Source organism: Marmota monax, unplaced genomic scaffold (assembly GCF_021218885.2).
Source record: "Marmota monax isolate L192 unplaced genomic scaffold, Marmota_monax_Labrador192_F-V1.1 WCK01_AAM20220418_F8-fsc00129, whole genome shotgun sequence".
In the NCBI taxonomy this organism is placed as follows: Eukaryota; Metazoa; Chordata; class Mammalia; order Rodentia; family Sciuridae; genus Marmota; species Marmota monax.
In genome coordinates this window covers 380,364-392,708 of record NW_026693811.1, presented here as the reverse complement: position 1 = coordinate 392,708, position 12,345 = coordinate 380,364, and the positions used below count along the sequence as shown (strand labels likewise).

Sequence of the window (12,345 nt, the reverse complement as noted above, 5' to 3'; positions counted from 1 at the left end):
AAATACTCAGTACTCCTCACTGACTTCTCCCCCCCCCCCCCCCGCCATGTGGATGCACTTTGATTCAGCATCAGGTTGCTGACTTCAGACCTGATGGACAAGTCAGATGGGCAGGAAGAAGGGAAGCTCAGGAGGAAGAAGAGAAAGGGGAACAGGCTCTGGTCTCCACACAGTCCACACCTCCATCCCCTCCTGCTGCAGATCTCAAGTGCCCCCACGCTGTGTCCTTGTGCTTCCCTATAACCTCAAGCCTCTGGACTTTCTGCCAGTTCCATCACAGCACATGCCCAGTCCCAATACTGGAGAACAGTCCCTTCCATAGGACTTCGGCTCCCAACCCCCATCTCCTCATCCAGCATTTCCCTATTCCAGGCCCTTCCTCTAGGAACAACTTTCTCCCTCCTCTCCCTTCCTCCACAGCCTCTGGAACCTTCTTTCTGTTGTTGAAGTCCTCAGGGGTTACAGAGAGGGGCTCTGGAGTCAGGAGGATCTGGGATAAGCCAGCCTCCACCTTTTTCCGGATGTCTGACCTTGGGCAACTTGCCTAATCTCTCTAAACCTGAGATTCTTCATCTGTACAGCAGGGTTTACATCATCTCTGAAAGTAAGGATTAAATGAAAATACACATAAAGTACTTAGTAAAATCCCTAGCATACATTCAAATAATAAGTGCCCATTTTGTACTAGGAATAGGTTTTGTAAATGGCGGTGATTATCATTCCCTTCCCCCTCCACCTCTTATTTTTTTAATTGAGGTAAAACAGAAATAACAAAGTTTACTGTTTTAACTATGATTTGAGTATATGCCTCGTTCAGAGGCAGAAGGACACTCACATGGTCCTAGAGCCCCCACCACCAACCCACCGACAACGTTCACCTTTCCCCACTGAAACTCTGCACCTGCTGAACACCAGCCCCCTCCTCTCTACTTTTGACACTCTCTACCTGGAAGAGCTGGGTCAGAGAGGGTCTTCTCCAGGCTATTTTTCTTAACACAGGTTAAAAAAAAAATTCTCCTCCTTGAGCCTCTCACTGCTCACAATCCTACCACCCTCTACCCCAGTTCTTCGCTGACACTTACCTATTTTTGGTAACTTCTCATTCACCAGGAATAAATGGGCAGTCCTTAGTTCACAAGTTTCTCTTCCACCCTTTCTCTTGATAGATGCTTCTGCCCAGTAGTCAGCTCCTAAAGGAACAAGAACACAGAGAACCACCTGGATTAGATCCCAACTCTATCTTTTATTAGCTGTGTGACCTGGAACAATTTCTTCCTCTTTCTGGGCCTGGGCTGCCTCACCTATAAATGGGGATAATGTCAGTATGTATTTGTGAGGTTGAGCAGACAGTTTATAGCACTTAAAGCAGAGAGCACAGGGTCAGTGAATGAGGGCAGATCTTACCACGACTGGTGCCCTGGGCTCCACTCGGAGGCTTTTGGATCTAACCTGTCATTCCCAGGGCCACAGCTCATAGAGGCATCATTTGATGCCTATGCTTGATGACCATGACCTCCTATCCTTCCAGCCCTTACACCCCTTCTCTCCCAAGGTCTTTACTCTCTGGTGGCCCTTCAGCGTGTACTCTTGTTCATTCCCTAACCTCGTGGACCCCACTGCTAATCATCTGACTTGCCCCCACCCCTTGCAGCATCCTTGATGTCTGCAGCCCTCTCCTGTGGCCACACTGTGGGTATCAGCACCAGGACTCAGGTTCTTCTCAACTCCATTCCAAACCCAAAGACCACAGAGAGACTATCACAGCGCCACACAGAGAGAGGTCACTGCACTAGAATTCTCAGACCAGAAAGGCCCTCAGTAGCCAAAAAGAAAGTCCCTTCCATACCCCTCAACAACTGTTTCAAGCTTTTATCCTTCTCAATCCTGCTCTATTTCTTCCTTCCCCCTTCACTGGGAAAGCCAAGGCAGCAGGCTTGATGCCCCAGCACACCAGCTTCCTCCCCTGCTCCTCACCTACCCACAGGCTCCTCCCCTCTACTTTTCCCTTAGGCTCCAAGAGACCTTCCCTACTGCACTCCAATCTCCAGCTACACCTACCCAGGCAGACAGCTTCAGTTCATTTCTTCTGCACCTGCCATGCCCCTGAGAAGCAGCACAAAAATCACCTCCTCCTGGTGGCCAGACCCTCTTGCCTCTCAAACCCTCCACACGCTCCACAAACGCACTTCAGTCTTTTCTCTGACTCAGTCTCCCTGCCTGAGAACAGAAGCTACAGATTCACTGCAAATCCTCACTGTGCACCCTGGTGGACCAAAGCCATGAATACAGTAAACCCTGACTTCTGCTCTGAAATGTTTTCATTAATATGTTTTACTGGGCTAGTCATGGAGGCTGGGGCAGGAGAATGACGAATTTGAGGCCAGCCTCAGTTACTTAGCAAGACCCTATCTCACTAAAAAGTAAAAAAGGACTGAGGATATAACTCAGTGGTAAAGCTCCCTGGGTTCAATCCCTAGAACCCCCCCCAAAAAAAAAGTTTTATTAAAAATGTCAGTTAAGCTGGTTGCATGGGCACCTGCCTATAATCCCAGTTACTTGGGAGGCTGAGGCAGGATCACAAGTTTGAGACCAGCCTGGGCAACTTAAATGAGACCCTGTCTCATAATAAAAAAATACAAAGGGCCAGATGTAGCTCAGTGGTAAAGTACCTATCACAGTTTCAATATTTGGTATCCTCCAAAAGCTCATATGTGAGACACATACTAGAAAGTTTAGAGTGAAACAATTAGGTTATGAGAGCATTAATCTAATCAGTGCATTAATTCACTTACGGGGATTAATTGGGTGATAACATGCCAGGTAGGGTGTGGCTAGAAGAGGTAGGCTATTGGGGGTGTGCTGTTGGGTATATACTTTGTCAGTGGTGAGGGGAGTCTTTCTCTGCTTCCTGGTGCCATATCCCCAGCTGATTTTCTCTGCCACACCTTCCCACCATGCGGTTCTGCTTCACCTTGAGCCCTGAGGAATAAAGCCAGACTTCTATGGACTAATACCTCTAAAACCATGAGCCCCCCAAAAAACATTTCCTTCTCTAAAACTGCTCAAAAAACATTTCCTTCTCTAAAACTGCTCTTGTCAGGTCTTTTGCTCACAGCAGGGGGGAAAAATTGACTAGAACAGTGCCCCTGGTTTCAATAATCGGTACCAAAAAAAGAAAAAGTCAAATAAGATCCATAATCCACCACTTACACATAATGCCATATACTTTCTTCCTCTGATCTAGATTGAGAAACATCCCCTGCCCTTGCCTTTCCAGAACAACTATTCCTTTGATGAAAGGAAAAAAAAAAAAAACCAAAAACACTGCTTCTTCCTCAACAAAAACAGAAAACCCAAAATAGCAAGATGGTTTATAAAAATCCCCAGCTGACACTGGCTAAGGTAGGGATAAATGCAGTTATCTGTGAGCCTAAGAAGAGAAAGGGAAGTTTACTTTGGATGGCTATTTGGGCGAGGTAACAATATTCATATGCTAAGCAAGGAATTTGACCAAAAGAATAAATCTCGGATCTATTTATAAGACAAGGGAGGAAGAGGAAGCAGGTAACTCCAGTGGAAATTTCTCTCCTTTGTCTGGTTTTACTTCTGGTATGGTTACCTCACTAATTTCTCCATACTAACTTATGACAATTTAATTTATAGAAAGTGATTTCCAAGGGCCTGGAGAGCTGCAGATGGTACCTCAGGGGCCCATCTGTTTAAGGATGAAAGCTTAGTGCACACTATTACATCACTCTGACCTTTCTCAGCAACTTCCTATCTGACAAAATCGAGATGTTTGCTCCCTCAACAAGATATTTGTGTTTGTCCAGCCTCAGGCTTTGGTTCCTGATTAGCTTTAAAATCATTATGCACCCAAACTGAATAGTGCTACTGTTAGCAGCTGGAAGGTCTTCCTCTGGGCACGGCCCCAGCTCTGTGGCCTTCAGGGAGTGACTGCTGCCCTTTCTGCATAACTGCACACTCCCCTAATGGATGTGCTGATCTGTCCTGCTACCCCTTCCAGAGCTAAAGTCCCTCTTCTTTGCATTCTACCTATTTTCTCAGGGGACCCCAGGCAAGGGAAGAATGATGTGGTGATGTAGGCCTTAGGCTCCCTCCAGATAAATGCTCAGGCATTGCCCATTCCAACATCAGCATTAACAGTTCAGTATTGCACCAGACCAGTCTCCCCAGGCCTCACAGCCTCCCCACTGCTGCCCACGTTACAGGAAAACAGCTATTATTTCCTGGATGCTCAAACACCCCAACACCCACACATATAGATCCAATCTGTCAAGCATACTCACCTGCCCACACATCTGCAATGACCTTGGAAGATGCCTATATGACCTACATCTCCAACTTTTCACTGTCCTGACATCAAATGAGGCACACATGTAAACCTAGTGTCACCATCTGGTAGGTCCTGAACAACAACCCCAAAGAGAATATAGAAATAACTTTTGAAAGAGGTTTTGTCTTCTTTTGTTGGGGTAGGGATCCGTGTACTGATGTGTGCAACTTACTTGACACTCTGTTTAAAGTAAGATGGGCTGCTGGGTAGCCTTGCAGTAAAGCAAAGACGGCAACATCTTAATTGCAGAATCCAGATGGTGGGCATGTGAAAGTTCACTGTCCATTTCTTTCAACTTTTATGTGTGAATGCTTTCATAATAAAACACTGCAGAGTGGTGATATTTTTGGTGCCTTCAAGAGAAAAAAAAAGGAAACTGAACTTCAGACTTCATTTGAGTTTCACTGGTTTTCCACTAATGTCCTTTCTCTGTTCCAGAATCCAAATCAAGGATCACACTTTGTAGGTAATTGTCATACTTTCTTCTTCTTCTCCAGCCTGTTACAGTTTCTTGGTATTCCCTTGTTTTTCATGACCTTGACAGTCTTGAGGAATGGTCTGGTATTTTGTCAATGTCCCTCAATGGGGACATGTGGGGACTTGTCTGAAGTTTTTCTAATGGTTAAGGGTGGGGTTATGGGCCTGGGGGGAAAACTCAGAGGTGTCCTTCTCACATCATGCTAGGAGCAGGAGTTAAGAGTATGGTATACCTCTGGCCAAGTGAATGGATTGCTTGGTTAAAGTAGAGTTTGTCAGATTTCTCTACAGTAAATTTACTCTTTCCTCCCTTTCCATTCTCTTTCCTTTAAAAGCGAGTTACAAAATTGAGCCCAGGGCTGGGGTTGTGGCTCAGTGGTAGAGCGCTCGCCTTGCACGTGAGAGACCCTGGGTTTGATCCTCAGCACCACATAAAAATGAATAAACAAAATAAAGGTATTGTGTCCATGTATAACTAAAAAAAATTTTTTTAAATAAAATTAAATTAAAAAATTGAACCCACATTCAAGGAGGGAAGGGAGAGTACCTACACAAATTATCTGAAACTCTGAGTCTCTTCTCCTAGTGTAAATGTACACATTTATAAATTATACTATGGATTACAATGCAGTACCACACTATTTTGTTGCCCAAATTAGTCCAGCTTTGACTTTTATGAATTCCTTGAGGTTGGCTCCTATATCCTTTTTCCCCCTTATTTTTTTTTCCCATATCCTTTTGACATGCCCACATCCTTTGTTATTCAAGTACTTCTTTGTTTTCTGGCACTGCAAGATGCTTCAGATCTATAATTACCCATTTCTCCAAGGAATCCTGGGTACTGTTATTGGAGAATGGTATTCAGGAACCTAATGTGAGTGTGCTTGTTACTACTGGGGTGTCCTTCTACTAAGCCTTCTCAGTGGACAGATCTAGGAAACACCTGTGTATATACCAACCCACCAGGCACACTTATCTGTATTTATTTCTGCATTGATATTAAGCTAAAACTAATGATTTAGTTCTTATTGATGTTCTTAACTCTAATTCCATATCAAATGGTTCCTTCCAGCCTTCTCCACTTGCTTACGATAACTTCCCTCTCATCATCTTAACTATTTGTTTCACCCCCATGTATACATAGAGCAGTTTTAGAACTGTTAACACATGCCCCACAAGAAACTTTACCAACTACAATACAGGGTGTATACTGTACAGTTTCTATTATCTCTAGACTTTGCCAAAACATCATTTTTCCAAAGTTAACAAGGTCCATAACTGGTAGTCTATCTTTCTTCTGGTCTATGTCCTACAGTTATAAATAGATTCTTTTGTCACCCTCTGCATCTCAAGACACACACACACACACACACACGCATTCTTTTTCTCTCAAACACACAAAGAGGAACAACAGCTATTGGCTGGTGTCTTTTTTAACTGGAATACACTGAAGTTCTTTAGTGCCTAACTTATCTAAACATTTATTTGTATATCTTACACCACTTCCTATTGGTATACAAATTCTGCTTTATGCTCAGTACAATAATATTTGTATCTGAATGTATCCTATGAAATTTAGCTGGGTCCTATCAGACCACAGTGATTGCTAGAATACCAATAAGATAAACAGATTCTACAAATTTATTTGAAAAAAAACACTCTATTGGGGCTGGGGTTGTGGCTCAGCGGTAGCACACTCATCTCGCACACACGGGATCCTGGGTTCAATCCTCGGCACCACATAAAAAATAAATGAGTGAAATAAAGGTATTGTGTCCAACTACAACTATAAAATAAATATTTAAAAAACCCACTGTATTAAATTAACACAGCTTAACTGATGGAAGTTGTTCAATAAGGAAGGACAATGTTCTTTGCAGTATCATTTAAAATTCAGAAACAGGTAAATAACTGGAAAGTATGTTATATCTATTAAGCTGAAAATGAATTACACACAATGATTATAAATCATTTGAAGAACACATATTTATATGACATAATACACACTATGTGTGTGCAAAAATAAAGTATGGCATGTTATTTAATGTGTCTGTGAAAAGAAAACACTGAAGGAAGGACATACAACAAGTTATTTTTAAGTTCTTTTTTTCCCCTTCCTTTTAATTAAAGTTAAACAAGAGAAGACTGCTGAGTGGGAAACCTCACAGAGGATTCTTCCTAGACACAGTGTATCAGTCCTGACAAAGATGAAAAATGCAATCAGCAGCTCTGCACAGCAACCAGGGTGGGCCAGGCAGGAGAGGCTCAGGACAGAAGGCACAAGCCCTCAGGTCAGCTGTCACCCGAGGACCCTCCCCAAGGCAAGAGGGGACAGGGTAGTGCTAACTTCTTTTTCAAACAGGCAGAAGGAAGAGGTTAAAACTGGGTGCTGCCTTGGAAGCTAGCCTAAGAAATTTGGTTTTAAAGGATAGGAAAGATTTACATGGGGTAGAGGGAGGAGGTAAAGTGATTGGAGACAGATATTAATAAGAACACTCATCCACCTGGAAGAGTTCTCTTTATCCAACCACCCTGTGAAACAAGAAGATGTGAAAGCTCTGAGTGCACAAGGATCCTCAGATTAAAGTTTCTAAGTATCCCTCCCATCCTCCCTCACAATCCACCCTCTAAAAATGTGCTGTGGGAAAGGGAGGATTATACCTGGGGGATCTGTTTAGCCTCCAGCTGACTTGATATCACTCAAGTGGCTGATATCAGGAGCCCAGCTCTGCATTTTCAAAGATTAACATTTTTACATTGGAATTCACACTCCACCCCTACAAAAAGTGCTCTGTAATACAGACTAACACAAGCACCCAGTAACCATCCATTATGCTGTAAAGCTCTCCGTGTGTAGTAATTTTCAATACACAACATCAGGCCCACTAGCCAGCCACCTCCACAACCAGCTCACACAGATAACAGACAGTGTGAGCAGAGAGAGCTGCAGGCCAGCCTCATACAAACCACCTGACAACACACCAGGAAGTCCTTACTGCTATGCTCAAGGGCTTGGGAAAAACTAGCCTGCGCTGAACACTTAGACGAGGCCACCATATCTCACACATGCCGTCACCCTCAAATCCTCACAACCAGTTTGGAAATGGCAAGGTTTAAACTCACAGCCAGCTGGATCCAGCAGCAAGGCTGTCGTGTTTTCACTGACAGTGGGTTTACATGTTTCAACAAACTTCAAAAGCAGGCTGAAACATACCCCAGGTACCACAGATTAAAAACAGACATCTCATGGATTCCCTCCTCAAGGAGGAATTATTTTTCAAAATAATTTATGCATGATGCCCAGATTTCAACTTTATAATCTGAAGCATATTCTCAAGTCTCAACACAGTAAAGATAAACACTTAAAGTTAGCAAAATATAATAATATCCATAAACAAATTGATTATTAAGTTGTTAAGCTTAAGAAGAAAATTGCAAATTTAAAATATAATTAACTTTTTTACAATATGATGACCTCAAATTGAAAACAGACTTCCAAACTGATTTGTTTCCTTCTCAACCAGAACTGTCCTAGTTTGTATTCTAACATGCATCCCTCCTTTACAACCTACTCCCCTTCTCCTCCCCTTTCCCCACCTCTCCCCTTTTCCCTCAAAAGACATTCTGCTTCTACAGTTAACTACAAACAATTCTATTTTGTGTTCTGTAAACCATGAAATAAAAAAGGTTAGGGCCCACTGACAGTTTATAATCTCTTCAGAGTTAGAAATCCCTTTGGAAAGTTAAAATTAGATATTATAGTGTACTAGAGATACTCTTCCCAAACCACTCCAAAGGTTTTTCATTAGAGTGGCTTAAATATTTATACACTCTTTAAATGACAGAGTGAAACTGTGGTGGGACTCAGGATACACCACCCCAAAATATGACTGTAGGAGATCAGAACAAGCTACTCCAAAACATACTTCTTGGGCATATTCTAAGCTGGTCATTCTATGAAGTTGTCCTTTTGTAAAAGAATGTGCATCTATCAAGGAAATATAAATTACTAAAGAATTTGTATCGTAAAGAAAGCTGCTCCAGACAACTTTTATTACCCCAGAGACTTTATCTGCATAACAAGATAATCTCTATTCACCACACATTTCCTCCCAATACCACCTTCTCATCATTTATCTTCAGTGATCTGATTCTTGTTTGAGTTTCATATTTTATGGGACTCCCACGCATGTGTAATTAAATAGGGTGTCCCCTACTAATCTGTTTTAATTTGTAGCCCAGCCAAAGAACCTATGAGGGTACAATGAAGCCACTTGCCCTTCCTGCACTGTCAAACACACTGGCAAAGCTCAGCAGTCATTCACACAGTGGGCACTCACATGCTACTTGTGATGGGGTAAAAACAATTCAGGACAAAAAGTAATGTATTCTCTTCAGACAATTCAAAAGAGGGCTTTGTACATTAACATAAAAATTTTAAAGAGAAAATGAAAAGAGTTGAAACTTGGGAAGAAGAGAAAGGGAATATACCTGTTTATTTTTCATGGTTGAAAGAAATACTTTGAGTTATTAAAAACATGGATTATATTAATTTAACCACTATGGAAATCAGTATGGAAGTTCCTCAAAAGACCATGAATGGAACTGCCACATGACATAGTTATACCACTACACAGTAATTATCTTAAAGAATCAAAGTCATCAGGGCTGGGGATATAGCTCAGAGATAGAGTATTGCCTATAATGCATGAGGTCCCAAGTTCAATCTCCAGCATAAAAAAGAAAAAACTATTAAAGTCATCATTTTATAGAGATACACGCATATACATGTTTATAGCAGCACAATTCACAATAGCCAAACTATGGAACCAGCCTAGGTGTCCATCAATGAATGAATGGATACAGAAAAGTTGGCATGTATGTATGTATATGTGTATATACTTGTGTGCAAGTATGAATACACACACACATACACACACACACACAGAGATATGTACAATGGAATTTTATTAGCCATAAAGAAAAATGAACTCATGTCATTTGCAGGAAAACGGGTGGAACTTGAGAACATTATATTAAGCAAAATAAACAAACTCAGATGGTCAAGAGTCATTATGTTTGGGGGGGGGGGGGATACCAGGGATTGAACTTAGGGGCACTCAGCCACTAAGTCACATCCTCAGGCCTATTTTGTATTTTAGAGACAGGGTCTCAGTGAGCTGCTTAGCGCCTCACTTTTGCTGAGGCTGGCTTTGAACTCACAATCCTCCTGCCTCAGCCTCCCAAGCCACTGGGATTACCGGCACGTGCCACTGCACCCAGCTTATGTTTTTCCTCATATATAGAAACTAGAGAGGAAAAGGTGTGTGGGGGGGCAGGGGAGGTATGCATGGGGGAGGGTGGAATCTTATGAAACTATAAAGGTTATCAGCAGAGTAGAGGAAAGGAAGAGAGAAAGGGGAAATACTTGGAAATGATACTGGCCATATTTCATTGTTCTATTGTGTACAAGTATGAATATGTAACAATATGTACAACTATAAAGCACCAATAAAAATGTGGGTTATAAAATATACAAATAATGAAAATGACATAAGGTAGTTTTTAAAAGAGAAAACTATTCAATCTTACCACACAAAGACCTTTCCATCTTTTTCTATGTACACATATCCATTTTAAATGCCTAGCTTACAACCTGTGCATATAGTAAATGTGTCAAATAGATATATAATACATACTGTGACAAATATAGCATATATGTGATTATACCATATGGCAGTCCTCCTTATCCACTTAGAACATGTCCCAAGACCCCCAGTGGATGTCCAAAACCTTGGAGAGTGCTGAAGCCTATATATACTGCTTTTGCCTACACTTACATACCTACAATAAAGTTTAATTGATAAAGACGGCACAATAAGAGATTAACAACAGTAATAAAACAACTGTAACAACATACTATAATTAAAGTTATATAAATGTGGTCTTTCCCTCATTGAAAAAAAACAAGTCAAACACTAATATTTTTGGACTATGGCTGATGGTAAGTACCTAAAACCAGAGAAAGCAAAACCCCAGATAAGGGGGAGCTCCTTATGTAGTATTCTGTGGTCTGTTGTTTTTCAACTGAACAATAGAAAGACACCTTTCCATGTCGCTGCATTTAACTCCCTCTCAGCCTGAATAGAGACACTGTTAAAATTTTTTAATTGTTATAAGAGAACATTCCACTGTATGCATGACCAGTTTTCTCCCAAGCTCCTTTTGAAGTAGACATTTGTTTTCCCCACTCACTGTACATCACTGAACGTCCATGTGACATAACCTGGTGCATTTGTACAATTACCTCATTGGCATAAATTTCTAAAACTGCTGATCAAATGGTTTATATGTAGCACACTGACAACCTGCCTCCAGAAGACTGTCCCCATGGATCCTCTGAACATTGGATGCAAATATTCATTTTTCTCATCACTGTTACCATCATGGGCATTATTTTTTCTAATCAACCACTGGAAAAAAAAGTTATACTGGCATTTAGTGAGCTCCCACCCTGTGCCAGGTGCCACCTTCAAAGCTCCATATGTATTAATACTTAACTTTACAATAACCCTAAAGATGTCGGTGTCCCAATACACTGAGTAAAGAATGGGAAGCTAAAGCCCAGATATGTGACATAACTTGCTCATAGCAATAAGACTTGTCAAAGGTGCTGCTGAGAAATGAACCCAGTTCATCATCCCCCGAACACACGCGACAGCTCTTAAATATCTGGAAAAGGCCAAAATTCCGGATCACTTACTCTCAAAGGAACTGAGTCATCTCTTTCCCTGGCAAAACCTATTGAAGGGCTGGGGATGTGGCTCAAGAGGTAGCGCGCTCGCCTGGCATGCATGCGGCCCGGGTTCGATCCTCAGCACCACATACAAACAAAGATGTTGTGTCCGCCAAATACTAAAAAATAAATAATTCTCTCTCTCTCTCTCTCTCTCTCTCTCTCTCTCTCTCTCTCTCTCTCTCATTAAAAAAAAATCTATTGAAAATTCTCATTTGAAGAACTGTGGAAATACTGTTGGGCTGAGGTCAGGAGAACTGAATTCCCATTTGAGGTCGCTGGCTTAAAGGTAGCTGCTGTGTGGCCGTGGGAAGACTGCTGGACTCTTCCCTTGGCTGAAGACCACCCAAGATACCCACTGTCTCCACCAATCATGTTGCACAGCCCCAAACAGACACCTATCTGTTCCTTCAGGATTATTTGCTGAAAACTTTCTCTATGCCTGATTCTGATGACGAACAGGCCATCCTGGTCCCAAGAGTCTAGGAGGAGATGAGCAACAATGCAGAAAACTAACACGGCTCTGACAGGAGGGCACGAGTGCAAGGCACAATTAAAGCCCAGAGAAGCATGGTGCAGTTCCACGAAACAGCAGCTATGTAAACACTAAGGAGAACTGGGGAAACTCAGCTATTTTTTTTTTAAAGACATGTACAAAAAGAATGTAAGAGAATAAAATCATGGTGTTGCATTAATTGCCTATTATCCTTTTCTT

General features: G+C 41.8%; 1 protein-coding gene across 13 annotated transcripts in view; it reads right to left on the bottom strand.

The window, feature by feature from the left end:
• Positions 1-12,345, bottom strand: part of Tanc1 (tetratricopeptide repeat, ankyrin repeat and coiled-coil containing 1) — a 226,806-nt gene that overhangs the window by 191,949 nt on the left and 22,512 nt on the right. For 12 of the 13 annotated variants that reach the window (XM_058584924.1, XM_058584925.1, XM_058584927.1 and 9 more), the window contains exon 2: positions 1,083-1,190. In XM_058584924.1, coding sequence (XP_058440907.1) covers positions 1,083-1,190 — 108 coding nt within the window. Of the gene's footprint in view, positions 1-1,082; positions 1,191-4,529; positions 5,157-12,345 lie in introns of those variants that run through there. The other variant, XM_058584931.1, reaches the window with a different exon arrangement.